General features: G+C 39.1%; 1 protein-coding gene across 1 annotated transcript in view; it reads left to right on the top strand.

The window, feature by feature from the left end:
• LOC104285355 (chromosome unknown open reading frame, human C7orf72) overlaps window positions 1-25,906 on the top strand; it is a 28,697-nt gene extending 2,791 nt beyond the window's left edge. Inside the window, exons 2-9 of the mRNA XM_009883805.1 lie at window positions 4,398-4,480; window positions 6,435-6,508; window positions 7,168-7,306; window positions 7,761-7,828; window positions 8,623-8,664; window positions 9,210-9,317; window positions 22,083-22,190; window positions 25,783-25,906. Coding sequence (XP_009882107.1) covers window positions 4,398-4,480; window positions 6,435-6,508; window positions 7,168-7,306; window positions 7,761-7,828; window positions 8,623-8,664; window positions 9,210-9,317; window positions 22,083-22,190; window positions 25,783-25,906 — 746 coding nt within the window. The remainder of the gene's footprint in view (window positions 1-4,397; window positions 4,481-6,434; window positions 6,509-7,167; window positions 7,307-7,760; window positions 7,829-8,622; window positions 8,665-9,209; window positions 9,318-22,082; window positions 22,191-25,782) is intronic.
• The last annotated feature ends 1,470 nt before the right edge of the window (window positions 25,907-27,376 follow it).

Raw genomic sequence — 27,376 nt, forward strand, 5'->3', positions numbered from 1 at the left:
AGTTGACTGTGTTTGCCTGTAGAGTCCTCTCCTCTCGCTCATATGGCAACAGGATTTTGTAACCTTTTCCCTGTGGTCTCAAAGTTTCTTTGCAGTGTTTAGGAGGACCTCAGAATTTGACCGTGCAGGTATATTTGTACCTGGGAACCTGGTGACAAAGCCCTCATATCCAGTTTGTAATTATTCAGTTTCGTGTGACTTAACAGACAGATGGGCGTGAGGATTGCAGAAGGAACCAGGATATTTGATAAGTCTGATAAGGAACAGAGATGACTTCTTACCCTACTGGAAGCTGACACATCTGTAGATACAGTTTTCTTCAAAAACTGGGAAATGGGAAACACTATAGAGTTTACCTATAGACTCGATAGTAAGAAATAAGCAGTTAACTCATGCTGCTGCTAGAGTGGCCATATTTGCATTTGTCCAAAAGCCCAATTAATCCAGTATTCCATCCAAGCCTGTGGATAATTAACAAAGAATGTCATCATACTTCCTCCGCGTATTTTGCTATTGTGATGATTTGCTTACCAGATATTTGTGACCAGGAGATGGTGTGCTTGTAGATAGTAGTCATGGATTCACAGATTTGCCTTCATGAATATATCCATTTGCTTTTTGAACCCATCACTTAACTTCCAACCCTCTATTTCCATGTAATCTGTGAATATGTTAAGCAACAACGTCCTAAGCCCACATGGGTTACCTCCAGGTCTCTCTACAGGTGATCTCTATCCACGTGGAAAATTACCATTTACCCCTTCCCTCCTTCTCTGACCTTCTAATAAACTATTTATCCGTGTGAAAAATTTATTATTCCATTGTTACTTTAAGAGGCTCTGTTGAAGAAAAAAATTGTGGGCACATTATACTTATTTCCCAATGGCCTTTGTATAGGAAGAGTTCCATTCCTACTGCTTCCTCTCCTGTAGCAAGAAGCATTTTCTCCAGAGTAATCATTACTCTGGAGAAGAAATCATCCCGGAGTAATCCACGATTAAGCGGCACATTGAGTGTGAGGCATATCAAAGTAGGATTCCAGCCTCTCCTGCCTTTCCAGTAATGATAGAAAATGACTGTAGGCAATGCTGGTGCAGCCCCAGTTTGTAACATATGTACTTAGTGAGACAAAACCTTTTACCTGCCTGCAGAAAGAGAAAAAAGAAAAGTTAGTCAGGGACAACAAAATGCAAAGCAAAGAGCAAAAAAAGGTGCAACTTGAAAAACATCAAATGAACAATTCAAGGGCACTCATAAATAACATGCATCACTCATAACTATTGTAGCATATAAACAAAGTCAACTAAGAATGCAAAATGGCCTACAGTACCCTCAAGAATATCTGTGCTGTTAAATAATTACCCATAACACAATGAAATGTGTAATAGCATACTGCCTGATAAGCTAGTAGGTCATCTGGAAATAATGCATAAAAAATCAGAATAATCTCTTGAGGGCTGAGTACCATTGAATAAAACAACTGTGGTTGCACTAAGGATCTGATTATTTATCATCCCTACAGTTAGGTATTTCACTATGCATTTGCTTTTCACTTGCCTAATAGCAGAGTGATGCTTTGTTTATTCAACAACTTTGTTCTATCTTTGCAGCTTCTTTTGCCATGCATGTGTTTCCAATATAAACTGACGGGTTATATCTTATTTATAGTTAATTTTCAGGAGATGAGTTGTAGCCTTTTCTTTCAAAGGAATAGAGGAGAGGAGAGAAGTAGTGTTAATAGGTTATATTTATTTTTCATGTATAAAGAGAAGTAGAATAATTAACCAAATAACTAATCAAAATAATCCGGAAACGTTATCCGTAAACCCTTCAGTTGGTGTTATTATCTCTTGCGGGGCCCACTGAAGTCAATACTCCTACTATTTTTAAAATATAAGAGGTCAAGTACAGTGCATAGTTTTTGAACAACAGTGAGATGCAGTGAAGCTTGTGAGACTGCTGGTTTTGTGAAACCTCTCTACATATGTCTTTATGTGGAGACATAAGAATCTCACTTTTGCATTTAAAAACAAAACAAAAAGATGTTCTGGCTTTCATGGTTTCTGGGAAACAGCTTAGAACTGTGAATGAGTACATCTTCAGTTTCTGACTCAGAATCCAAGCCAGAAATTCCCCAAATTCATTATCCATCATTGAATCCTGCTTTGTCAGATTAGGAGATTATTTCAATTAATAAACTTAAACTGACCATATCATAAAGTTTGTCATTAATTAAAAATCACAAAGCCAAGACACTGAGTTCCCAACTTGGACAAGAACAGATCATGCTATTTTTGATCCTGTGGACTGAGCAAATCATTAGGGGCATTGAAAATGCCAGAAAGTTGACTTAAAGAAAAAAATCATTGTGGTTTTTACGCTAGAGCTTTCCACTGAAAGCAAAAGTAGAAGTAAATGTTAGAAGATTAATCATCCCAGCAGTAGGCCAGTAGTGTCATGATGGCAAATTACAGTATACAGTGCAAGAGCAGAGGTCTCTAGAAATGTGTATGTACAATTATCAAAGCAAATGTAAAATTATATACATGTCTTCCCAAGGACATTGTAGCTGACATGAGTGTTTTACACATACAACACAAGGAATAACAGTTGTAACCTTTAGCTCTTTAATCAATGGACCAGAGGAAGACTATTTTTTATGGAACTACTAGGACATATGGATGGATATATTTGAGCCACCTACCTCTTTAATGTAGAGGGCACTAGTACATGCATACCTATTAAGTAATTACAACATTACAGGCATAAAATTTAATGGAAACATTCCCATACGAGTACAAGTTGTATATTTGCAGATAGCATTTAAAGTTTACCCGAAGCTGAGGCAATGAAGATGCAGCCACCATCTTTACTACAAGCACGTTACCTGTTTAAGAGACACTTTCCAAAAGAATTGTTTTAATTGGAGAGTGATTCAGTTTGAAAACTCTTCACAGTGCAAAGATCCACAAATTCTGTCAAGCTTTTCAAAAGCAGCAACTTAAAGTTATAGCACACTGTGCAAAAAGCTCATATAAAAAACTGGTCATATTCTTTCAGTACCTACATATAGCATTAGGATACTAAACTTAGTCTTTTTTACTGAAGGCTGTGATTTTCTTTTAAACTTTGTCAGAGGGATTAGTTCTGCAAGAACTAATTTTGCATTCTGTGTGGTGGTTTTCAGCTTTTAGTCTGTAAACTATTTTATCCAAAGTATACCTAACATTTTTACAAATAACTAGGAAAAGTAACTCTCTTGCTTTTTAGCTTAAATTTGCTACATAAAGGTCTTGGAAATTTCGAAGGGTCTGGAAGTAAAAAGCAGGTTGAAAACTACCTAAGTGGTACGTTCTTGATACCAAATAATAGTTTCCAGTGCTCACAGAGTGGTGTGATGGCTATTTGGCTGCCTACCTCTTTTACTCTAGTGTAACGAAGTATATTTAGAAATACACTTTTCCCCAAGTCACCAAAAGCATTATGCTAGCTAGTGGTACAGCAGTCTTAATGATACTCTCATGCATATCCCTTACCTTATTTTTAGGATTATTTTGTGGGTTTTATCCTGATGCCCTAAGGAGACAAGTTGTTTCCATTCATCTTATTTATGTCTTGGTTTTCCCCAATAACTTTTAACCCTGTTGGCTAATTTCTGCCAAATTTGGCGGAGATATAAACATCTCAAGGATCATTGCATCCCTGCAAGATTTTTGAAGATTGAAGTCTGGTGAGAGGAAAGACATAAATGAATGTTCTCTTGAGGGAGCTAAAACTCGGGTGTTATAACATGTTTCTGTTTGGCAGCAGCTCCGTTCGTTATCAGCATGTGTGTACGGGCTCACCAGTCACCATGTCTGTGACTCTACAGTAACTGCAGGATATGGCCTCTGGGTGGATAAGCCTTATTTATGGGACCTGGTCAGGCAGAGCTCAAATTATTGGAATGTGAAGATGGGAGGATGAAGGAGAGAGAGAAATATCTTTAGGAAATCAGTCACCTACTGCTCATGGAATAGCTTGTTTATTGCTGTCAGGTTTGGCAAAGATTACCTAACTGTAGAAATACAATATGCAATTACTAGTTTGGGTTGCATTAACAAACTTTTATTGTTATGTTTGCTAATTTGAATACTTTCCTTTATACAGTTAGTACTGTACATGACAACATGTGAAATAGGCCAAACCATAGAAATGTATGTTGTGGTATTATTTATCACTTAGTTTCATCTTCCATGTAATTTAATGTATTTTTGTGAAAGCTTGTAACTGAGAGTGGTAACAGGTAACTGAACATTGGTTGAACATTGGAACAAGCCATGAGTTGTTTTCATCCAGTTAAAAACAATAAGGATTGCTGCAAATTGATTACCACAATAAGAAGCCCTTTCTTTCAGGTTGGAGAACTCCAGTGAAAGTTGCTGCTGCTCTACCTGACCAACACCGTATTGTTACATTTTGTATGGATCCCAATCTCAAGGCAAGTGTTTGGTACTTTTCTTGTAATGACAGAAAACATGCTTAAATAATTTTCTTTCTAGTCTGCTTTCCATTTAACGTTCTTTTGGCAATGACTACAGTGGTGCAGTGAAATTGGACTTTTTCATTTCTTCATCTGATTATATTGAAATAAGGGCTGTATTTCAGGTAGCTGTATGTTAGCATGAACAGATTTTAATGGTGGCCATCACTCCAGTAATTTTTGGTTTTTGTACTATTACTCTGGTTAAGGCATTTAGACTGTAATGTGAGGCTGATACTACCAGTGTCGGTTACATGTAACTGGAGACGGAGTTAGAGTAAAAATACCAGAATGTACAATAGATACCGAGATCTCATACTTCGTATAAATACTCATATCTTTAATACTTTGGCACTGCCTTATTTGGTGCAAGTCACAAACAAGTAAGTAAATACGTCAATGATTCCATAGCGCAAGTCAAACTAAATCTTTCCCATACTGAAAATGTAATGTCATCTTTCATCATTCTACACTGATGAGACTATTCATAGTCCTTGAAGTGTTGCACATGCTTAAATTGTTAGAATAGGATAGGATAGAATAGAATAGAAGAATAGAATACAGTATTTCAGTTGGAAGAGGCTTACAATGATCTTCTAGTCCAACTGCCTGACCAATTCAGGGCTGACCAAGTTAAAGCATGTTATTAAGGTGTCATGGTTTGAACATTGTCTAAATGCCGCTCGAACAGTGACAGGCTTGGGGCATCAACCACTTCTCTAGGAAGCCTGTTCCAGGGTGTGACCACCCTCTCAGTAAAGAAATGCTTCCTAATGTCCAGTCTGAACCTCCCCTGACCAGCTCTGAACCATTCCCACATGTCCTATCACTGGGTACCGTGGAGAACAGATCAGCACCTCCCTCTCCACTTCCCCTCCTCAGGAAGTGGTAGATAGCGATGAGGTCGCCCCTCAGCCTCCTTTTTCTCCAAACTAGACAAGACCAAAGTCCTTAGGCATTCCTCACTGAGCATTCCTTCCAGCCCTTTCACCAGCTTTGTTGCCCTCCTCTGGATGCATTCAAGGACCTTCACATCCTTCTTAAATTGTGGGGCCCAGAACTGCACACAGTACTCGAGGTGAGGCCGCACAAACACTGAATACAGCAGGATAATCACCTCTCTTGACCACATTGTTATGCTGTGTTTGATGCACCCCAAGATGTGGTTTGCTGCCAGGTCACACTGATGACTCATATTGAGCCTGCTGTTGACCAGCACCCCCAGATCCTTTTCTGCAGGGCTGCTCTCCAGCCACTCCTCTCCCAATTTATACTCATGCCCGGCATTACTCTGTCCTAGGTGTAGGATCCAGCATTTGGACTTAATAAATTTCACCCCATCAATCATAGCCCAATGCTCCAATCTATCTAGATCCTTCTGCAAGGCCTCTTGTCCCTCAAGAGAGTCATCAGCACCTCCCAGTTTGATATCATCAGTAAACTTGCTAATGGTGCATTCAACTCCTGCATCCAGACAGTTGATAAATATGTTGAACAGAATTAGCCCTGGAATTGAACCCTGGGGAACACCATTTGTAGCAGTGAACATCATAAAAATACTTCAGGCATATGTGAGGGACTGCAAAATGTGTTTGCTATGCCATTCTATAAATAATATAACAAATGGAAGGCTACCTTCCTCAGGAGTAGAGAGGCAAGGACATTCTATTCATTTTTAAACTTGCACTCACTATATTAAATTTTCCTTCCTGAGTAAAACTCAGATCCATTCTTGATCTCCAGTGCTGGCTGGTGAAGTATGTGAATGAAATTCCATGTTTCACATTTTGATGAAAAAGAAGATAGTAAACTAGGAAAATGCAGATACATACAATTCACTCTTTAAACAAGCAATCGAAGTGTCATATATGTTGATAGTGTTGCTTTCTGCCATGTATTTGATTTCTCTTAGGAATCAAGTGATCCTTCTGCAAGGTGGAGAGAAGAAAAAGCAAGAGACTATTTCTACAAGTCAAATACTCAAAAGTGAGATACAATTTCTTTTAAAAACAGCTTTTGCTTGTGCTTTGCTTCAGTTTTTCATCTTGTTTTTGTTAGTGGGCATCTTTAGGTAGCAGGACATATAAGACTACAAACAGTTTTTCTATCACTTAGAAATTCTGGTGTTTTAACAGTGTTCAGTATGGGATTCATCTCATGACCTTTAGTTATCTAAAAGCTTGTGTCCCGTCTGTGCCTTTCATCTCCACTTCCTCTATAGGCAGTGAAGAGAAACTGGAGTTTCCAAAAGGGCATTCTGTACATCTGTCTTCAACGCCTGTCACAGGCATGATGTGACTGGTATCTAATCTCTATTTATGTCTCATCTCACTTAACTGATTATTCACATTTAGAAAAAATAAATCCCATCATCACTGTAAGCTTCTTGGAAGATCAACTGCCTCTTTCAATTAGCGAGTGAGAAAGTTTTAGAGAAGATAAGCCTGTGAAACTGTACCATAACTACTTGTTCCCCAACAAGAAACATATAATTCCAGGCTTTTTATTTCCCTTTAAACTAGAAATGTACAGCTTTGTTATTTTCTAGATCCTTCTTTGTCACATAATTCCTTATTATCCAGCTACTGATGTCATTCACTAAGGATTATACGGAAACTTTTTTATCTTTTTTATTGTTGATCTAGAGCTTATGAAGAAGTTCCTTGGGATAATATATTACCTTCCAAAATCCAGGCTCCAGAATCAACAGTGGAAGTGTTGGCTGATCCTGTTTCCCAGTGTTTCACAAAAAAGAGATACAATCCTGAACCTGAAATAAGCCAAGTCAGTGAGCAATTTCTTGCCAACAGGTTTTAGGTTTTGCCAATGAAATGTAGCCTAAATTTTGTGTAGGTTATACACATAAACCCACAGCAATGTTTTCAAATAAAAACAGTCTCAAGTAAGCATTTAAGGTCATGAGCACACTCCAGTAATTGCCTCAAATGATTTTGTATTTTTTCCCTCCCCTGTCAATTGGTACAGAAGAAGATATGCATGCACAGTACCGAAAGACAGGATAAGGATATTGATGAAAAATTTGTTGATGAGAATGATGCTGTAGCATAACAAATTTCACATTATATTAGCTTACTTGTGACTATTAACAGTAATAATTATTATTTTTACTAAACTAAAATTCAGTCCTGCTGTTGGCTCTGATTACTGCATGAAAATCTATTAAGCCAAATTAATTAGGTAATTTTGCCTTACAAGAAACATCTAATTATGATTTTAGGTTGTCGGAGTCCTCTGGGACAGATTTCAAACAAGATCTTTTACCTCTCCACAGAGACCTGTTAGTTTGTAAGTTTCATTTTTTTGTGAATATTGGGGTCCTCTGAACACTTCCTTTATGAAGTCTGCATACAGCTAATTATTTCAGAGACTAAATTCAGTAGTGTTTTGTAACTAGATAAGTTAAGTTTGTCAATCAATAACTATATGAAAAGTATACTCTGGTATGCGTCTCCTGTGAGATAGTTTAAATATAAAAGCAGAACAGAGGAAATCTGTAAATGAATGATTGTCATGACTTCATGTATCTGATGTTTTTGTTAAGACATGACATCTATGAAAACACCACAGTAGTCATACGTATGTAGAAACTCAAGGTTTTATCTGCTGTCTGTAGAATCAAAAACAATCATCTGTGCATCCGTGTCTTTTCTTCACTCTGTATTTCCTTTACTCTATTCCATCTCAGTGCAGAATGTTTTAGATGAGACCAGTAAAGAGTCACAGGAGGTTCAGAAGGGCTCAGATAAGAGCCAAGAATTGAATAAAAGAAGTGTTACAAGTAGAGAAGTAGTTCATTTTTGAAGAAAACTTGCTTATACTCTCTTAGGAAATTGACTGAAGTCCCAGTATCTGAGGATGAAGATTAAAAGACAAGATTCTGCCCACTGAACAGGGTCGTTTAGCATATATGCCAACCTAATCATTTACCACAGTCTTTTACCAAATTCAAATGAGCATTGCATCATTTCAAGAGCAAAACTTTGACTTGTCACCATATCTCTTTTGGGACCTCATAAATATTCTATCAGAATATTCTGTCTAGCGAAAAAAAGGTGATTGATCTATTTTGTCTTTAACAGTGTAAGCCGAAGCTCTCAAACCTGTCATATCCCTTTGTATACGTAAGTACAATGTTCCTGGGTTGTTTCTACTTTCTACATTTTTGATTAAGCCCAAGCAATCCATCCCTTATTTTCTCAAGCAAGAGTTGCAGATGGACTATGTTATCTAATCTTAAGGTGTTTTCTGGTGCCAAGGGAGAGTGTGTGCTGAGTCCGCTGTTTGCAGGTGACTCCAGCCTTTACCTATAAACTAGAAATCGGGATCTGTTATGTCCTCTTTGGAAGAATAGCCCAGTCTGTTCATGGGCATAGCCAAAAGGACAAGAGATGACGAATTTCTATCTTATTTCCATTCTTATTCCCAAGCCTCCTCTCTGCACATATGTATGAGAGCTATCATTTGTTATGTGCTGCAAGTTCAGCAGATGATTGTTTTCATCTTGGGACATGCCAAGCACACAGGGCAGTTCATCTCCATGTTTTTTCTTGTGGACCATTTTAATAAATAACTACAATTTTGGAGCATGCAGTATATGGTTCAGCTGCCTCCACCAGCTGTCTTATGAATAATTTACATATGTGTGATTTCTTTTCTACCCAAACAGTGGCTGTGTTGGTGCAGTAAATCTTGAAGACGTTGACAATGCTGATGTAGACTTAATTCCACTTAACCATGTGAGAACTTCAAAGCCTCGCTACACAAGGACTGCACAGTATGTTTCTCTTATTAGCATGATTTTGATACTGCCTCTTGAGTTCTTGTTACTTGGGAAAGGGGGAAAAAAACCAGTTACAGATCTGGTCTTGGGACAAAAGAATGAAAAATATTGGGAGGAACTCTCCTTATTCTTTTTAATAACCTGAATGAACTCTGTTAACACGGGGGCTTTCAGATTCAAGGATGAACTTGAAGAGTAGAGTCCTTTTTAATAACTGAGTCAGTAGTAAATGGCTACAGTGGTAACTGCCTACAGTGGTCAATGTAGTTCTGTATAAATCCAAGGGACCATTCAGCCTAGATATACAAAATGAATCAAGGAAGCTGATTTAAAATGAGCAGAGAGATGGCTACTGAGATGATGATGTAACAAATTTTATTTATCTACTTGTGTTATGGTAAGCTTAAATGCAACTGTTTTGATGAAATATGAATTTGTCATAGAACATTAGAGCCTGTTTTTTTATTGCATCACATTAGTGTTACAGTTTTGCAGAAATTATTTCCTAACACCATGCACCACACTTTTCAACCAGAAATGTACATTAGAGGGTTTTTTTCCATCTAGAGGTTGTGATGTAGCTCAGATGACCCTGCCATCCGTCTAGTACAGAATGGTCATAATGAACTGACAATAATTGACTATCAGACCAAAAGCTACCCTTAGTGTGCCCATTCTGGGAAGTAAAAGCTGCCTGTGGTAACACCAGTGCAATATACTGTCTTGGTATAATGAACTCTTCACAGTCAACAAGCGCTGACCTAGGATGGAAATCAGAATATACTCTCCCTTACCTGCTATTAACCTTGCTAGACTAATTGCATAATCAAGTTTTAAGAACTCAGCAGGCACCTTTCCATTTCTCTCAATTGAGAAATGTTGCATGTGAAGCTAGCCTGAGCACATCTGCTAGATCACAGCCCAGAACACCCGACTTATGGTTCCTAATGATGTTGAGACTACCTAATACAGGCATTCCTGTAAATGCCCAGCAGCAGGACATGGAAGAGAAGGTTCTGAGCTTAGCCTGCACAAGGAATTTCTGCTGCTGCCATTCTGAATAGAGTTCTCGCTTCCAAAAAAAATAATGTTTATTTTCAAACTATGCCATAACTTTCATACTTCAAATGCCTCCTGTTCTTTAGTATTGTTGTGGTTTGGATGCAGGTTTGTTGGGTAGAAGTGCAAGTGCATGTGCCATGGGTAGTATGGTAGACAGGTAGTATGACTTGAATATTGCCGTGTTAAAAATGTGGGATTTTTTACTTTAGCCACTAGATGGCCTTTGAGTTTGCAAAAGCTCCCTGAATGCCATTAGGAATATCTTACATTTAGCGAGATCACGAACTTTGAAATCCAGAGGTTTTCATTTAAAGCCTTTCCTAAAGTTGTCTTTAGTAGCTTGAGCTGGTATTAAGCATTTAATTGCAAACTTCTGAGAAAGTAAAATGGTAAAAATAACAATATAATGGTAAGAACTAAAAACGATAAAGAGAGGAAAGAGACTCTTCTGTTTACTTAATCAGATTTTCTCTTTGCATAGGCCTTTCCTTTCTCTCCTTTCAGTGCTCTTGCACAGTCCACATTTGTGAGGAAACTGCAGAAGGGATTCTTCATTAGGGGAGGCAGTGGGAGAGAAGCTGTAAAAATATTGCCATCTCTATTCTGAAGAAAAGGCATAATGCTGGGTCTTACTGACATATGGCAGAGTATGTGCTAAACATTTCTAGTTTCTGGGAGCTGTCTTGGAAGCAGCTGGAATTTCACAGCTCTACCTTAGGTCTGTTCATTTCTGTTTCTCACATCAGTTTCAGGGAGAATGCATATCCTTTTGCAATGCATCACATGCTGTCACACTTGTGGGGACCAGCACGTCATTCTTTACACAGTCTTACTCATTACAGCAGTAGGTTCACAGGCAAAGTAGGGTGCTAAGCATTGTAAGATGGTCAAATTTGACCCATATTACTGCAACCAAACCTATTAATACCAACCTTTTATGTATATAATGCACCATTCTGATTGTTTTATCTCATCTCCTGCACAAGTCATCTGATTTCTCATAGCCTTCATCTGACTTTTAACTTCTGCTTGAATTAGAACATGAAATAGTATAAAATGATTATTGAGAATGTGCTTTGAAATTACAGCACACATAGCATGCAACATAGAGCTGAACAGGGATTTCTGAGTTTGTAGGGAAGGTAGCAGAGCTATTAACCCTTAGTTCTGCCATGTCATACTGCTGTTGCTGCAGAGCTTTGAAAAATAGAAACTGATGTGTACACTGTGTTGCAAACAGATATCTTGTCTGCAGCTATTTGCACATATGGTATCATGGAGGATTTATAAGTTTGAGCAACAGGTTCTGTATTATATTCTCCAGTATTCTCCATGTCATTTTCCTATTTTTTAGTGAGTGAGGCTATGGGTTTCATTGATTTCTGTCAACCAGGAGACCAAGATCTCTGAGACCTGAGAGATTCTGACATCTCAAAGCTGTGAAAAACTCAATTCTACCTGAAAAATTCTATTAAGTACTTCAAAAGTATATTTATTCTCCGTCTATGATTGTCAGACATCAAGGTTGCTATGATTTTAAGCAGAAGAAAGAATCTACCTAGACTCGTGCAAAACATTTGAGACTGTCCCACACGACATCCTGGTCTCTAAATTGGAGAGACATGGATTTGATCGATGGACCACTCTGTGGGTAGGGAACTGGCTGGATGGTCGCTCTTAAAGAGTTGTGGTCAACCGCTCCATGTCCAAGTGGCAAGCAGTGACGAGCAGTGTTCCTCAGGGGTCAGTACTGGGACCAATACTGTGTAATGTCTTTGTTGGTGACATGGATGTTGGGATTGAATTCACCCTCAGCAAGTTTGTTGATGACACTAAGCTGTGTGGTGCGGTTGACACACTGGAGGAAAGGGATGCCAACCTGGACGTGCTTGAGTGGTGGGCTCATGTAAACCTCATGAAGTTCAACAAGGCCAAGGGCAAGGTCCTGCATGTGAGTGAGGCCAATCCCTAGCACAATTACGGGCTGGGTGGAGAATGGATTGAGAGCAGCCCTGAGGAGAGGGACTTGGGGGTGTTGGTTGATCAGAAGCTCAACATGAGCCGGCAATGTGCGCCAGCAGCCCAGAAAGCCACGTGCATCCTGGGCTGCATCAAAAGAAACATGGCCAGCAGGTCGAGGGAGGGGATTCTGCCCCACTATTCCACTCTTGTGAGACCCCACCTGTAATACTGCATCCAACTCTGAAGGCCTCAACATAAAAAGGACGTGGACCTGTTGCAGCAGGTCCAGAGGAGGGCCACAAAGATGATAAGAGGGCTGGAGCATCTCTCTGATGAGGACAGGCTGAGAGAGTTTGGGTTGTTCAGCCTGGAGAAGCAAAGGCTCTGGGGAGATCTTATAGTGACTTTCTTGTATCTGAAGGGGGCCTACAAGAAAGCTGGAGAGGGACTTTTTACCAGGGCATGTAGTGATAGGGCAGGGGTAACAGTTTCAAATTGAAAGAGGGTAGATTTAGATTAGACATTAGGAATAAATTTTTCACTCTGAGGGTGGTGAGGCACTGGAACAGGTTGCCCAGGGAAGCTGTGGATGCCCCATCCCTGGGGGTGTTCAAGGCCAGGCTGGATGGGGCTTTGAAAAACCTGGTCTAGTGGGAGGTATCCCTGCCCATGGCAGGGGTGTTGGAACTAGATGATGCTTAAGGTCCCTTCCAACCTAAACCATTCTATGATTCTATGAAAGAAGAAAGTCAGAAAGAAAGCAAAAAGGTGATCCCTGTAATTATTTTTTTTTCACTTTGTATATTTACCATTAGTTCTGGAAAGATATGTAAAGATAGTAAGGCTGCTAGACTCACACTAAAATCCTTGAGACTTAGATCTATGCTTTGGATTTAGAAGCCTAAATAAGCTTTCTAAATCTGCAAAATGTAAAAATCTCTCTGTGGATAGTCACTTTCACTCTTTCATGGACTAGCAGCTGCACTTCCTGCCTCTAGCACTTGAGCAACAGCATTGGTGCTCAGGCATTAATCCAGAGTGCGACACTATCCTTCCCCAGACCAAGCAAGAAAGTGGTTGCCATTCAAATTTTTAGTAAAGCTGAAACTAGCTAAGAGTCATCTGTCATGTAATTTTGCCGAGACAAACAGGAAGAGTGGTGAACCTGGGCATGTTTTGTATGTTACCCTGGCGCCCACCCTCTCTTCCTTTTGGCAGAACAGGAAACCATCTTCTGTTTTTCTTCTTTTTTCTTAAGGAATTAAGACTGCTGCAGTTGAGTCTAAAAGCCCCTAGGATAAGATCAGTGCTGTGAAAAGCTGATGTGCATATACCCAGCACTGTAGATAATACTCTGAAGTCCTTACCATGCAATTTGGAAGTTTTACAGATGAGAATCCAGGTGTAGTGTGATTAAGTGGTTTGCCAAATCCCATTGGGAATCTGTAGCACAGTTAGGAATGAAACTTCATGTATCTTGAGCCCTAGCCTGTGCTTTTTTTTTTTTTTTTTACCAAATTCCGAGCTTTAAGCTATTGAAATGATGCTTTGTTGAAACTTGGTTTTAAAAAATAGTAATTAACACAAAATGGTGGCCATAGTTCTTAAAAGTTAGGCTGAGACACAAGTGAAGACTTGGGAATCTAATTCTTTTTTTTTCCCAGTTTTTCTCTGTGCTTCAGACATGGAATAGCTGTGGGAGACTTCACCACGTGTAAAAAGCCATGTCATAAGTGTTGTGACTTGTCTAGAAGTGCTAAATTTATTAATCTGAACTTATTAATCAAAACTATGTTTGTGATCTGGTGGCAGTCTAAGATGATCAGTAGGCATTTCCCTTAAGGGAGCTGTGGAAGTGCTTTTCTCAGTTCAGACTCTTCATCTTCACACTTGAGCAAAGAACCTGGATGGTAATTCAGTTCTTCTCAATCTCTTCCAGACTTTCGTTAAAGCCTGTCTTGGGGGAAAAGGATCAATTAAATTGTCTCTTGAGGTCTGTTCCAGCCCTGGAATGTAGCATCATTCTTGTTATCTTTGGTTTGTGTATGCACTCCTGAATTTGCTTTAGGATGTAATTGTTCTTCTTTTTCATCCTTGATTGTGTTGCAATGTATACCTAAAAGCTGGAATCTTCTGTCATTTATTTGCCAAGGTCAACATACAAATCTTTTTTACAAAACAGCCAGTCAAAAATTTAGGAAGATGTTGTGAAAGAGTACTTTGAAAATCTCTTTCTAATGCAGTCCTTTTTCACCAACAGATCTCCAAAAATCTTTTATAAAACTTACCATGATCTCATTTTACAGCTCAGTGCTCCATCGAGTGGACTGCATTGTCAGAGCACAGGAGTTGTAGGCTTGAATCTCGTCTTTTTATGCCACTAACTAGTGAGGTTCCAAATTGAATGCTTTAATACTTTTTTGTATTTTCACTGTATGTTGCTTGTGTAATTGTGTTAGGTATGCTGGACCACAACTGTCCAGTGGCTCAAGTAGATTTCATTGTATTTTTAAATTTACCAATTTTTTGTGCATCGTTTCTTTTTCTTGCGTTTTTTTTCCTACTTTATCTACTTGTCTGCTCACTTTATACTCTTTTCTTGTCTTTGCTTTCTTTTCTTTCAGACCCATGAAGTGCAAATTCCATTGAAATCAGTGAGTTAAAGGTATCTGCTTAACAAGTTTTCCTGAACAGGGATAGAATTGAGTATCTGTTCATATATTTTGCAGATCTGAGACCTCTGTGATTTGTTTTAGAAGATTTTGGAGTCTGAATTGATTATGTCTGTTTTTCTTGGTTATTTTTTCTTTGTTTCTTACTGATTTGATTATTAATTATTTGCTTATTATATTTATTCATTTGTGGAAGATGAATGCTGCATTTGGCTTGATGTGTCACATAGCTAACTATATACTAGGTAGGGAAGCAACTAAGAGCTAAAAAGTATGTTTGGTGCAGCCAGTCAGGCTTTCAAAAATAGCTCAGCAACCACATATGAAAACCAGAATTCTGAAAGAGCTCACATTCTGGGTGCATGTTGATTGCTAAGCTCCTCTGAAAATCTGGCCACAAACACCACAATGAAACTTTTAGGTGCTGAGCACTTTTAAAAATCTGATCCCCTATGTGTAACTGCTGGTCCAACCCAAATGTGTATCAAGGAAGAAGAGGATGTTCTGAATTCTGAGGAAACACTATTTTCAGCTCCCCTGGACAGGTTACACATAGGAGGAAACTTTGCAGCACAGCTACAGTGACTTCCAGGAAGGGTCAGACTGCTAAATTCTCTGAGCGCTTCTGAGAGGCTCCATGTTATTAATAAGTGAAAATAAGTAATGACCCAATTCATTCTTTCTTGTTATTAACAACTACTTTGAAAAAATCTCTTTCTTATTCAGAAGTGCGTTTTAAACCTAATAATTTTGAAAACCATACAGAAACTGATTTTACTACATCATATGGATTCCCAACATAATCATCTGCGGTTCTCTTTTTCTTAAACGTCTTTATAGGAATGCAATTTTGTATAATTCTCCTCCACCGCTAGACACCAGCTTTTTCCTTTGTTGAACTCTTCCCCAATAAGCTGCTGAAGCAAGGTTATGCTCTATGTGGTATTTTAGTTCTGCAGGTGTTTTAAGGGTCAATGGAAAAAAAGCCTCCCACGCTGGTGATGGGGATTTCCTCTGTAGCATGCATGGGCAGGGCTCTGGTAAACGCTCAGTCTGACAGACACAAATAACTCTCCTTGGCATTGTCAGAACTTCCTTACACCTTCAGTGAGTTAACAGTATTTCGTGTAGTAATAGTGTAGCACACTTAGTGCATTCCAACATATACAGCAACAGTTCATAACAATCAAGTGCCTTATCTGCCTCATGCTTTTCTCTTTTGCGTGTCTTTTGTATTCTAGCACTGTGGTACTAACTGCAACCTACCCCTTGAAATTTGACGAAAGGAATTAGGACATAGAATATGGTTTCTTGTTCCACATTAAAACCCTCTGCTTCCAGAATTAAATAAAAATGTGGCAGTCATTAGCAATTCAAAACTTACTCCTTATAACTCATCAAGTCTCACAATACTCACTAGAGGGCAGTGCTTACACAATGCATATGCATTCTATCAAACTGTTATTAGCAGCACTTTTGAAGCATCAACTAGTTCATTGCTATAACACTGGTAAAGTAGATTATAGTATTAGGTTTTGAAAGATGAAGACTGAGGAGGCTGAAGTGACTTGTCCGAGGCCACAGAGGTTGTTTGTGTCAGAGAGAGGACAGGATCTGAACAAAATCCATTTCTGGAAGCAGTTGATTGAAATGGGAACTCAATACATACAGTTTCTAGGAAGACAAAGTCCTAAGTGTTTCAAGCCCTGTAGTTCTTGCACAAAGCTATTCTCTGAAACTACCCTTTTTCTTGGTTTCTCAAGCACATTGGGCAAAATGCTACTATCACATCAGTATATCTGTAGTGACTTTAGTCGTATTTCTTCAGTGTAGTCAGCTTCCAACTGACTGTGTGCATGCGTCCCTTATCATTTCAAGTTACCACAGAAACCTCACAGGCCACAATTAGCTGGGGACAGGACCCTCTGCTACCTTGCAACTTGCACAGTCATTTTCATGGGCTGCCTAAGAGCTTTCCCACAATGTATCTTTTCTTCAGAAACTGACAGCATGTCCACCATATATGCGTTTTTAGTGATTTTCCAGTTTGAGTCATTTGGGGGGTTGAGGGTGGGGGATGCTGAAATATCCTACTTTGACATTTTCCAAATGAGATTTTATTGCTCACTTGAAATGCTTTCTTGTTTCTGAAAAATATTACCCCCTACTAAAAAGGGGGACTGAAAAAGTTGAAAGCAGAATAAAACTGTTTGAAAATGTAGAAACAAAATGTTCCAGTTCAACATGATTCAAAATATTTCTGGGAAATTAACATTTTGACTGTTTTATCCTTTTAGAAACCCCAAATCCATTTGTAAATACCCATTCCCTATCCTACTTTGATGGCTGAGGGAGAAGGTTATGAAATGCAACCCAGAATGCTCTCTTCAAAAATCCTGTTAGTCCCATTCTTCACTTTGTATGGAGCACCTTGTTTTGACTTCACAAGTTCTCTCAGATATATTCTTTACCAATACAAGAGGCTGTAGGCATTGAGGTTCCTGACATAGAATCACATCTGAGGCATTTTTACCACAGGTTATTCTGCTTGGCAAATAGGATAATGGAGAAAAAGAAGGGCCATAAATGTGTGACATGTCAGTCTTCCTGGAAGGGAATTTGAGGTGGAAGCCAGCTGTGAGTCTTCTGTACTGTGAGACCCAAGAGGCCTGTTTTGTAATTGCAGTAACCAGAAGAGCTAGTTAATGACTTAATCTGGTGATTTAGTTCTATGAGATTTATACAACAGTGTTTCTAAGAAAGAGTAAGATGTTAGGAGCTCTTTGCTTGTAAATGCAAGGTAAGAAGCTACCAGATCGCTTTCACTAGACAGATTTTTTGAGCAAAAAACTTGGATACCTCAGCTAAGCTGAAGTGCTAGATCCAAATTTTTCAAGAATTACAAACTATTTGGGGCAATCTTGATTTTGCTCCCATAAAAACAGCTGACATGGAATTTACATGGCAAACCTAGGCGTCCAATGCCCTGGAGCCAACCTAGAGCACCACTTTTAGCTGCTACTTCAGAACAGTATGGGTCTCCTGTGGGTCCAGTGCTATAGGACATTATCTTACGTACCTTAAGGCATCTCAAATAGCTCTAAATGCCAGTATGGGTGACAAACTAAATTAAGTAAACAGACATGGACCTGTTGGAGCAAGTGCAGAGGAGGGCCACAAAGATGATAAGAGGGCTGGAGCACCTCTCCTATGAAGACAGGATGAGAGAGCTGGGTTGTTCAGCCTGGAGAAGAGAAGGCTCTGGGGAGGCCTTATAGTGGCCTTCCAGTACCTAAAGGGGGCCTAAGGAAAGATGGGGAGGGACTCTTTGTCAGGAAGTGTAGTGATAGGATGAGGGGTAACAGTTTTGAACTGAAAAAGGGTAGATTTTGGTTAGATATTAGGAAGAAATTCTTTAGTGTGAGAGTGGTGACACACTGGAACAGGTTGCCCAGAGAAGTTGTGGAGGTCCGGCTTTGAGCAGCCTGATCTAGTGGAAGGTGTCCTGGCCCATGGCAGGGGTGTTGGAACTAGACGATGTTTAAGGCCCCTTCCAACCCAAACCATTCTATGATTCTATGAAAAATAGATCTTCAAAAAAATCCCGAGATGGACATACAAAACAGAGGCACACCAAAGCAGAGGCACTCAGAATCACTACGTTCCACTTGAAAAATCTTAGACCTTGCACAGATTCAGCTGTCAACACTGTATGTTTCTTGCTGTTGGGTCTAAGAGTTGCTAGCATGATAACAAGGAAGTGTATGAACAAGAGAGATGTCATGGTTACAGAAAGCAAGCTTGATGACGACAGCATAACCACAGAGGAGTTTTGTATGTTGCCCAGTGGTAGCCTGGCACTTAGTTGTTTTCTTTAGCGGCAAAAATCTGGTTTAGCAGCTCATCAGAGAAAACAGAGCTAGACAGCATGATCCAAAAACAAAAAACCAAAGGGGTATTTTTTTAACCTCAGTTTCTTCTGCTTTATCACATACATAACCGCAGCACATTTTTGCATCTTCTTTGCAGGTTCCCAGGAGAGCAGCTGCATTACTGTAGTGTAAGCTTTCTTACTATCCTGGTACTTTTAGCTTCTCGCTGCCCACCTCTCTTCTCTTTCAGAGCTACATCCCTCCCACCTGTTATGGATACACCAACTGCTGTCAATACTTTCTAACAGACAGTCTAGAACAAGTCTTCGTCTTGAGTCATCTCTCAGGCTTCATTTTGGGTCACGTTTGGCCATTATAGTGCTTTTCTGTTTTCTTCCAGTTTTGCAAGTTTTAAAGGTCAGAAGATTTTATCAATCAGATGCCTAACAGTGCATAATGTATTCTAATATCTCCACAGCTGTACAATTATAATGTGAGTTAACTCCAAACAGGCTTAGAAAATGTTGCAAGTTAATATGGGGCTTTTTGTGATCTCCTTCTCTTCTCTCTGATGCTCAGACAATTTCAAGGATGTCAATGGAATTTCTTTATTACATGGCAGAGATGTATCTTGCTATGTGGCCCATCACCAGGGTAATAAAACTCTGTTCACAATCTGACTGATTCCTTCGAAGTGTTATCACATTTGTTTGGATGAATACATGTGCTTATACTCACACACACCCGATGTCCATTTTATCCCGCAGTGGGATCCCTGCATATGCAGATGAAATTTTCTAGAGTTACCTAATATGCACGTAACCTAACAATTGTCTATTTTGACATGAAAAAGTAAATTTTTCTGCAAGTCATTTTGACCAATTCTGAAAATATGTTCTACGGCCATACTAGATTTTCATGCCTACTTGTTACCCCTGCATGGCTGTTGTCAAGACAGAGAGCAAATTTGTTACTTGCTCAGTCAACTACTTGGTGATTCTGTGTAGGTAACAGCTTCCCAAGTGCTACAAAACTGCTGTACTGATTCTACAAAGCCATCTTCTCTGGACGGTCACATACTGGAGCATGGCACAGGGAGCATAGCAATGTATGAATGTGTGGGTTAGTGCAAGGCTACTCCAAATTAAGACTAGATGGTCTTTCTGCTAACTATGGGTACAAAGACTTTAACATACCACAATGCTCCCGTGGCAAGTATATTCACCCACTGTCCTGGTTTGAGTTAAAACAGAACCAATTTTCTGTTCAGTAATTTTGCTTTTTAGCTAGGCCTCTTCTAACTCCTGAAATTAACAGCATATTGTGCAGAAACTGTTTGCTCTCAGAGTGATAGGACCTATGTTTATAGTTGATGCCAAGGAATGGTTTGCAGGGAGGCTCTTGCTTATGCTTATTGCTATAACACCCAAGGCCAGTTAACTTGGTTATTTGCACCGTTGGAGTGTCGGAACCAGAACAGTGTAGAGGGGTCCCACCTGCAGGAAGGAGTGGACAGGACAGGTGACCCAAAACTGACCAACAGGATGTTCCATCCCATCTGCCTCATGCTCAGTATAAAAGCTGAGGGATCAAAGGGTCAGCCCTCTTTCTTCAATGGCAAACACCTGAGGAGGACTCTGTTCGTCTGCCTTTGATCCAGATCTGGAACCCAGTTCCCATCCATCACTGAGCCCAGTCTGGAACTTTCCCTGTGCCTGCAGGTGACATGATCATCATCCTGTCATATCGCCTCAGTGGCTGGTCTAGCCCAAACCACAACACTCACAGTCCATTGTTATAACTGGGGTAGGTAGACACAGCATTTTGTCATTACCTCTGTTATTCTGGTGAGGAATTTCAGAGCCAAGTTTCCTACTAAACAAGTCAATTTTCTGATCAACTATGTCTCGCACATATGTCCAGTTCTGCATCTTGTGTTGAACGTAGTTGTGAAGAAATAGCTGATCAGCTGTACTGAAATTAACAAGTAAATATTAATTAATTAAAGGAACTGTTTATTTTTACCAGGGTACAGGGGAACCAAAAAATGCCTCAGACATTATTTTAAAGGAGGCATTGTTATTATTCATGTGTTTTGAAGACCTACAAAGGTCTAATGCAGGCAAGGTTTACAATCCCAAGTATTTAATTGATTCAGTGCATGAAACAGCTTGTCATGAGCTCTTAGCCTCCATGTGTATGGGTATTCTGGATATATGTATAATTTAGCATTGTCCCGTTTTGAGCTGTCAATATAGAACAGTACTGATGATACTCTCTGAATAACTTTGTGCTGCGAAAAAGCTGTCATACAGATTTTTTTACTTTTAATCTTCATGGATTATCTCTCTGAATTCATATTGGTACCTACTTTTTTTTTTTTCTTTAATTTTGTCTGTCTCTGCTTCATCTTGCAGCAATTGCTATCAAAATTTTCTGTTGTGCTACTTCAAATAAGTTGAATTCTTTCCTCCATCTCTTTTGAATTTCACATTAAAACTTAGCATCAGAATTAACAAAAGGCTTTGGTTTTCTAAGATGTGGCACCTACTGTCTCAGTCCCGTGGTGTACTCGAGCTAAAATGTAAGTTGATGTGTCTAAGCAGTATTAATAATATTATATTTACATGTAAATACATTCTTACTAAGTTCTAGGGGAAATTTAGAGAACTTCAGAATCATTTGGGAAATCATTTGGTTTTACGCCATGAGAAATCATACCTGTTGTCCTAAAGCCTGCTACCTAAATTCCATGTTTGAAGTTGGAACCTAAATATGAGCTAAATCTGTATCAAATTTTTAAAGAATATTTCCTTGCCTTTTATGCTCTTTGCAAACCCCATGATCCCATGTTTTCTTTGATATTAAATGTTGCTTGCAATCATGAATATCATACAGATATTCAACCTAAACAACTTGGGAGGGGAAGCACTAAAGAACTCACTTTTGCGATGTCGAACCAAAGATTTTGGGTCAGATCATTGGCTAGATCATCATAAAGTTGTTTTGCTGATCTTAAAGAAACTATGCCAGTTCATACATACTCGTTATATTATGAAGAGTTTTTACCCGATCTATCTTTGATAAACAGTAGCTATTTTAGATCTGATCCATAGGTCATATTTCAAGCCTGTAGTCATTTAATTTACTCTTTCTCTATCTCCCATCCCCCCTTTACCTTTTTCCTTTAGCACTCCAAATATCCCTGGATACACTGGCAAGGTTCATTTTTCAGCAACCCACCCAGCAAATTCTAATCTTCCATCAACAACCCCATCGATAATTGCACAACTGCATGGGTAAGTATGAGGTATATTTCTCAACTTGTTCAGAAAGATTACAGGGAAAAACCTAATTGCATTTATTTAGTTAAAGAACAAATAAATGTTAAGCATGACATTCCATTGGCTTCAAAAATACAGAAAAGTTGGGGTTGGATCCCACCGCATCATTGTCATGCTAATCTGAAATCCTTTTGAGGTTTTAGAGTTTTCCTGGAACATTGTGAGATATGTATTGGGAAGGTAACTTAACACTCAGGTAAATCAGTGTTTCTAAGTGAGGATTATTTCTACACTGAGAAATTTTTTCTTTAGCTATGTTCACTAAGTCATGAGTTAAGTGACTATTTTTTTTTTATTTTTTGATTGATTGATTGATTGATATGTGTGTGTTTTGAAAGAGGATACGAGTATCAAAGTTAAAAATTCCTAAAAGAAATCTGTGTGGTGGTGTGTTTCCAAATTAGTGTTGGCAGACTTATGAAGTGGGTATTTGCTATACAACAATAGTTGTTAAAAATGGGTGGCTTTACTCAGAAGGCAGTGAGAAGCAAAATCATGCTATGCTTCACACTGATGCAACCCAGGACCCTGTGACTGTGAAATCGTCATTGCCCCACATCACTGTTGTGACTACCTCATGAAGTGAGTTAAGAATCTTTATTCTCTCTTGCTTTTCCATACAAGGTTTGTTAAAAATAGGAGCCACATTTTTTAAGTATTTAGGTGTCTAACTTGTTCATTTCAAAAGAGCTGGACACTTCAGAATAGCTGAAAAAAACCTTTTCCTTTTGTTAGCACAAAAAATTTCTGACATTGGCAGTGAACCAACCTAGCCTTCCTCCCAGTAGCTTCAGAATAGCTTAGTAACTATTTGTTTCCCCTCTCTCCTTTATGTTTTTGTACATTAGATTCTGACTTCTTGTTATCCATAATCCATATCCATATCCCCTATGCCAAGTTTCCACATTTTCCTGAGAAATTTGTCTTCCATTAAACTGTTTAATTAGCCTTAGGATTCTGTTCACAACACATTACACTTCTTTTTCAGCACTGCCAGTGAATAGTATCCAGAAAAGGCTTGAGGAGCTTTAGGGAGCTGCGTGGCTCTTAAAGAATTCACCTTATTAAGTGTTTCATCGTTGTGCAAAATGCACTGAGTTCCATTTCTGCTGCCCTCCATCTATTCACCTCTGCTGTTTTTCTTCTGTGTTTATACTTAGAAAACAGGCAGTCACCTGTAGTTGTAGCTTGCTGTTGGCAGGGAATGAAGATGCGCAACAGAGTCCTGAGTCCCTCTAGGCTAATAAAGCTGAACTGAGCAGCTTGATGCAAGACTAACTTGCTTGTAAATGTCACAAACAAATAAAAAGGCAAATGCGTCTTAGCAAAGATCATTGACAGACTTCGGTCAGATACCAGATTTCAAAAGCAAAAAGCCAGGCATCACTGTGATCTAAGAAAGGAAAACACATCTGATACTTCCTTTTACTTTCTACAGGTGTTAACTGTGGGTGTAGTTCACAGTGGATGAATTTTCCTAGTTTTTAGTGGATGGCAAGAACGGGGTTCTCATTCTATGCTAATGGAGACTTTCCAGAACTGGGATGGAATCCCCTTACCTTTTTGAAGAATGGTGTGTAGGAAACAGATAGCAAGCATGGCCATACCCAAACATTGTAGACCAGGTTTTACCACCCTTTTTCTGAGCTGACTGGTACATGCCCCTGAGGGTAGAAACACTGGTTGCAAAGTCCTATTTTACAGTCCTATTTTACTTTCTCTGGGGCTACTTGAGGAGTAAGACAGTGTTCACTGACTTAAGATGGAGGATTGTAGCCCTCTGTGAAACTGCTATGTAAAACTATTAGAGATGCTGGAAATCTCCCCCCAACATTGGTTAGTAATACCCATAAAATAAAGATGATTAACGTTTGGTTCCTTCCCTTTGTAAAATAAATTATAAAAGTCCTGCTGATTTCAGTGGTCACAGGTCAAGCTAGATTGTAGTGGAGAGGTGAAGAGAAGAGAGGTTGTTCCTGGAATTTGGGGTCAGACTACCCCACTTCACCTCCACATGCTTTTCATGTGGAATGTGATCTCGTTCTTACTGTTTTTAAACTTTTTTTCCCCTCTTTCATCATTCTCAAGCCGTGACTACAATAATTTCTCAGAAAATAGCAAGTGATTGCATGTGGTGAACGTTTTTATAGCTGCTTTATTTGACATGTCTACAATATATGGTCAGTCTCGTGAAGACAATTATGGGTATCAGAGGGAGTTTCTTGTCTGTTGCTAACATGGTCTAATAAATGTTCCTGTCAAAAGTATCAGCAATATCAGATAGACCAGGCAGCATGCAACCACTTCTGCACTGTATTTCTATTGCGTGGAGCTTCCACAGTATGTGGGGCAAAATCCTTTATACCTGTTTTAAGCATTATGAACTCAACAGGATTGTATAGGATATAGAACAGAAGAAACATGGTTTCTTCATCTTTGAATATGAGTAGTATTTTTATATTTCAAGCTTTATTGATGTATTTTTATTGTATTTTCATTTCCAGGTAATCCCCAGAAAATTAGGTTTCAAAGTCCTTTAGTGCAATTAAATTCTGGCAGCATTGTTTAGCTTTTGCATAGGAAGAAATGTTTTATGTATTGTTGTGTGTTTTGTGTTTAAATGAACTGTCCATTGCTTCCCAGAAAACATAAATCCATTTGCACCATGAGTTGTATGGAAATGTGTTTGCCTTGCCGTAGTTAATATAAGGTAGTGCTGGATTTAGTTTGATTTTAGAGAGAGGGATTGCACCTTTTCAGCAAGTTGCTTTGGAGATTTCAAAAGGGTTCTTTAGGTCAGAAGGAAATAGTTTTTGTTTGGAGAGTGAGTGAACATAAGACTCTGTGGTCAATTCTGTGTCAGCCCTGCTTTTGATTAGGTGTTTTGCAGCAGAGGGACTACACCAACTTAGGTTGTAGGTTTAAGATTATTTATAGTGCCTCTTCCTGTAAAAGATTAGAAGAATATCATAGTCTAGCATAATTTTTTTCTCTCCCAGACAGTCCCCAGCATATTTTCTAAGCCCCATCCCAGTATTCTGTACCACGAGGACTGGGCATCTAAAGCAGGCATGTCATGGTGCCAGCAAAGTGTTTTTTCTAGGTTTGAAAGCCAAACCTCCAGCATCACCAGAGTTAGCGCTCCAGGCACCACCAGGCCTTACATGCTTGAATGCATTCAGCATGCTCATGGCAGTTCTCCGCAGTGTGCAGGTTAGTTGTGAAGCAACGATGTGCGCTCAGGAAAGGCTGGAAAGAGGCAAGAGGCATAACATATATTTCTTACAGCTGCTGTAGGGATCTGTCTTTCAGCACGTTGCATATATCCAGAAAGTAAGATTTAAAACTCTTGGGAATATTTGCCACCGTTGTTCATATAAGGGGGCTGATTTTAGTACTATGGAATATTGCAAATTCTTAATATTCTCTGAGGCCAATGGGCATAACTGTTTATGAAGAATGCAGTGAGAGGGAAGAAGAGGGGATGTTTAGCAAGATGAGAACACGTTTTAAAAGTCTTGTTTTCTCTGTCTTTTTGTGACTGCAGATACATAGCAAAACACGGAAACTCATCTCAGTATAATCACCAGGGACCTTTTTCTCAAATGGTGACTCCAGTTAGTCCTCAGAATTCTTTCAACAAGAGAGAACGAGAAACTATTACAGTTTAGAAAACATCAGTCCTTTTTACCTGCATAACTGAGAGCCTTGGTGTCTGACAGTGAGGAGGAAGGAAATGTGTGAAGATGTGTGGATACTTTAAATACGGAACAAAAATAGAAGAACATAGAAGTGGGTGTTTGTGGTAGTCCTTATTACATTATTCTCATATTTATGACTTACTAACGTTGACAGTTAAAACCGTATTAAAAACAAGAGGAGTCATAAGTCAAAGGCTTGCAACTTGCTCTCTGTACTGGATTGCCGTGTTAACTAAGGTAGCAAATGGTGCTGTAGCTGTTCCATCCATTGACATAAACATTTTTTTTATATATGTACACACACACATGCCAACACACATATGTAAATGTATTATTAACTAAGAAGTAGAGCAGCAAGCCGCCTCACCAGCTGTCCTAAGTGTACCTTGCAAAGATGGTTAAATGTCACAGAGTGAGATTTTAATCTTTGCCTGTGCTGACTCTGTGTGTAGTAGTGAATAAAAGGAACCAGGTTATGTTCTGGTCTGAAGGCTAATTAAGACTGTGGCTTGTACCCATGCTTCAATTCTCTTATGCTTAAACTGAAAACACTTACATAGGGAATATGGCGGGGCAGTACTTAAGGCTTTGTCTCGGCACTGTTTTACTTTTGGTGTAAACATCAGGAGGAAGTTGCATCCCTGAGAAAGAGAAGACCAAATGTGAATTTGTAGTTCAGGGCATTCTACTGTGCTCCAGGGACCAAAATAGTCCAAATAGTTTATTCTAATTTGGACAGCCTGGCAGCATGCTCAGAAGTTTCTTTCTTGAGTTCTCTGGTGAGTTGTATTACCCAAATCATCTATATTGCAGCTCTTTTAGCTCTCCTGCTTGCTTTTCTCCAGTAGGTTTTTGAGGTACGTATGTGTGTAACATTTTTATAAGAAACAGCTTTCCCATTGCCAGTTAAGGCTTTCTGTGAAGGATTATAAAATGCACCAATGGCAAAAGGCCTTTTCAAGAGCAGACTGAAGTCTCATTGGAAATACTGAAAGGTAGGGAATATAAACCACAGAGCCAGAAGACAGCAAATCCACAGAAAGAACTAACATCCCTCAACAAAGGGGTTAGATCCTCAGCAACAATAATGGGAACCGAGCACCCAAATCCCTGACATTGCTGGGCAAATCTCAGTCATAGAGGATATACAAGGCCCTAGGGAATGTGAGATGACAGCTAAGCATGACAAGCACTGACGCTAAGGTATAGCATTTCTCCTAATAAGACTGTAGCAGATTGTTTATCCTAAAGTGGAGCAGAAATATTCCAGTTCTTGAAATGTCTGGCCTAACACAGAAACAATACCACTTTTAGCTCTCTGTGTTTTCATCATGCACAAAACACTGATACCTGATTTTTTTAAAGAGATGCTCTCATCCAATCAGTTTCTCTGTATGCATTGAATTAGAACTTACCTGTACAAGTGCAAAATTAAAGCAT

This window comes from Charadrius vociferus, unplaced genomic scaffold (assembly GCF_000708025.1).
Source record: "Charadrius vociferus isolate BGI_N301 unplaced genomic scaffold, ASM70802v2 scaffold103, whole genome shotgun sequence".
Lineage (NCBI taxonomy): Eukaryota > Metazoa > Chordata > Aves > Charadriiformes > Charadriidae > Charadrius > Charadrius vociferus.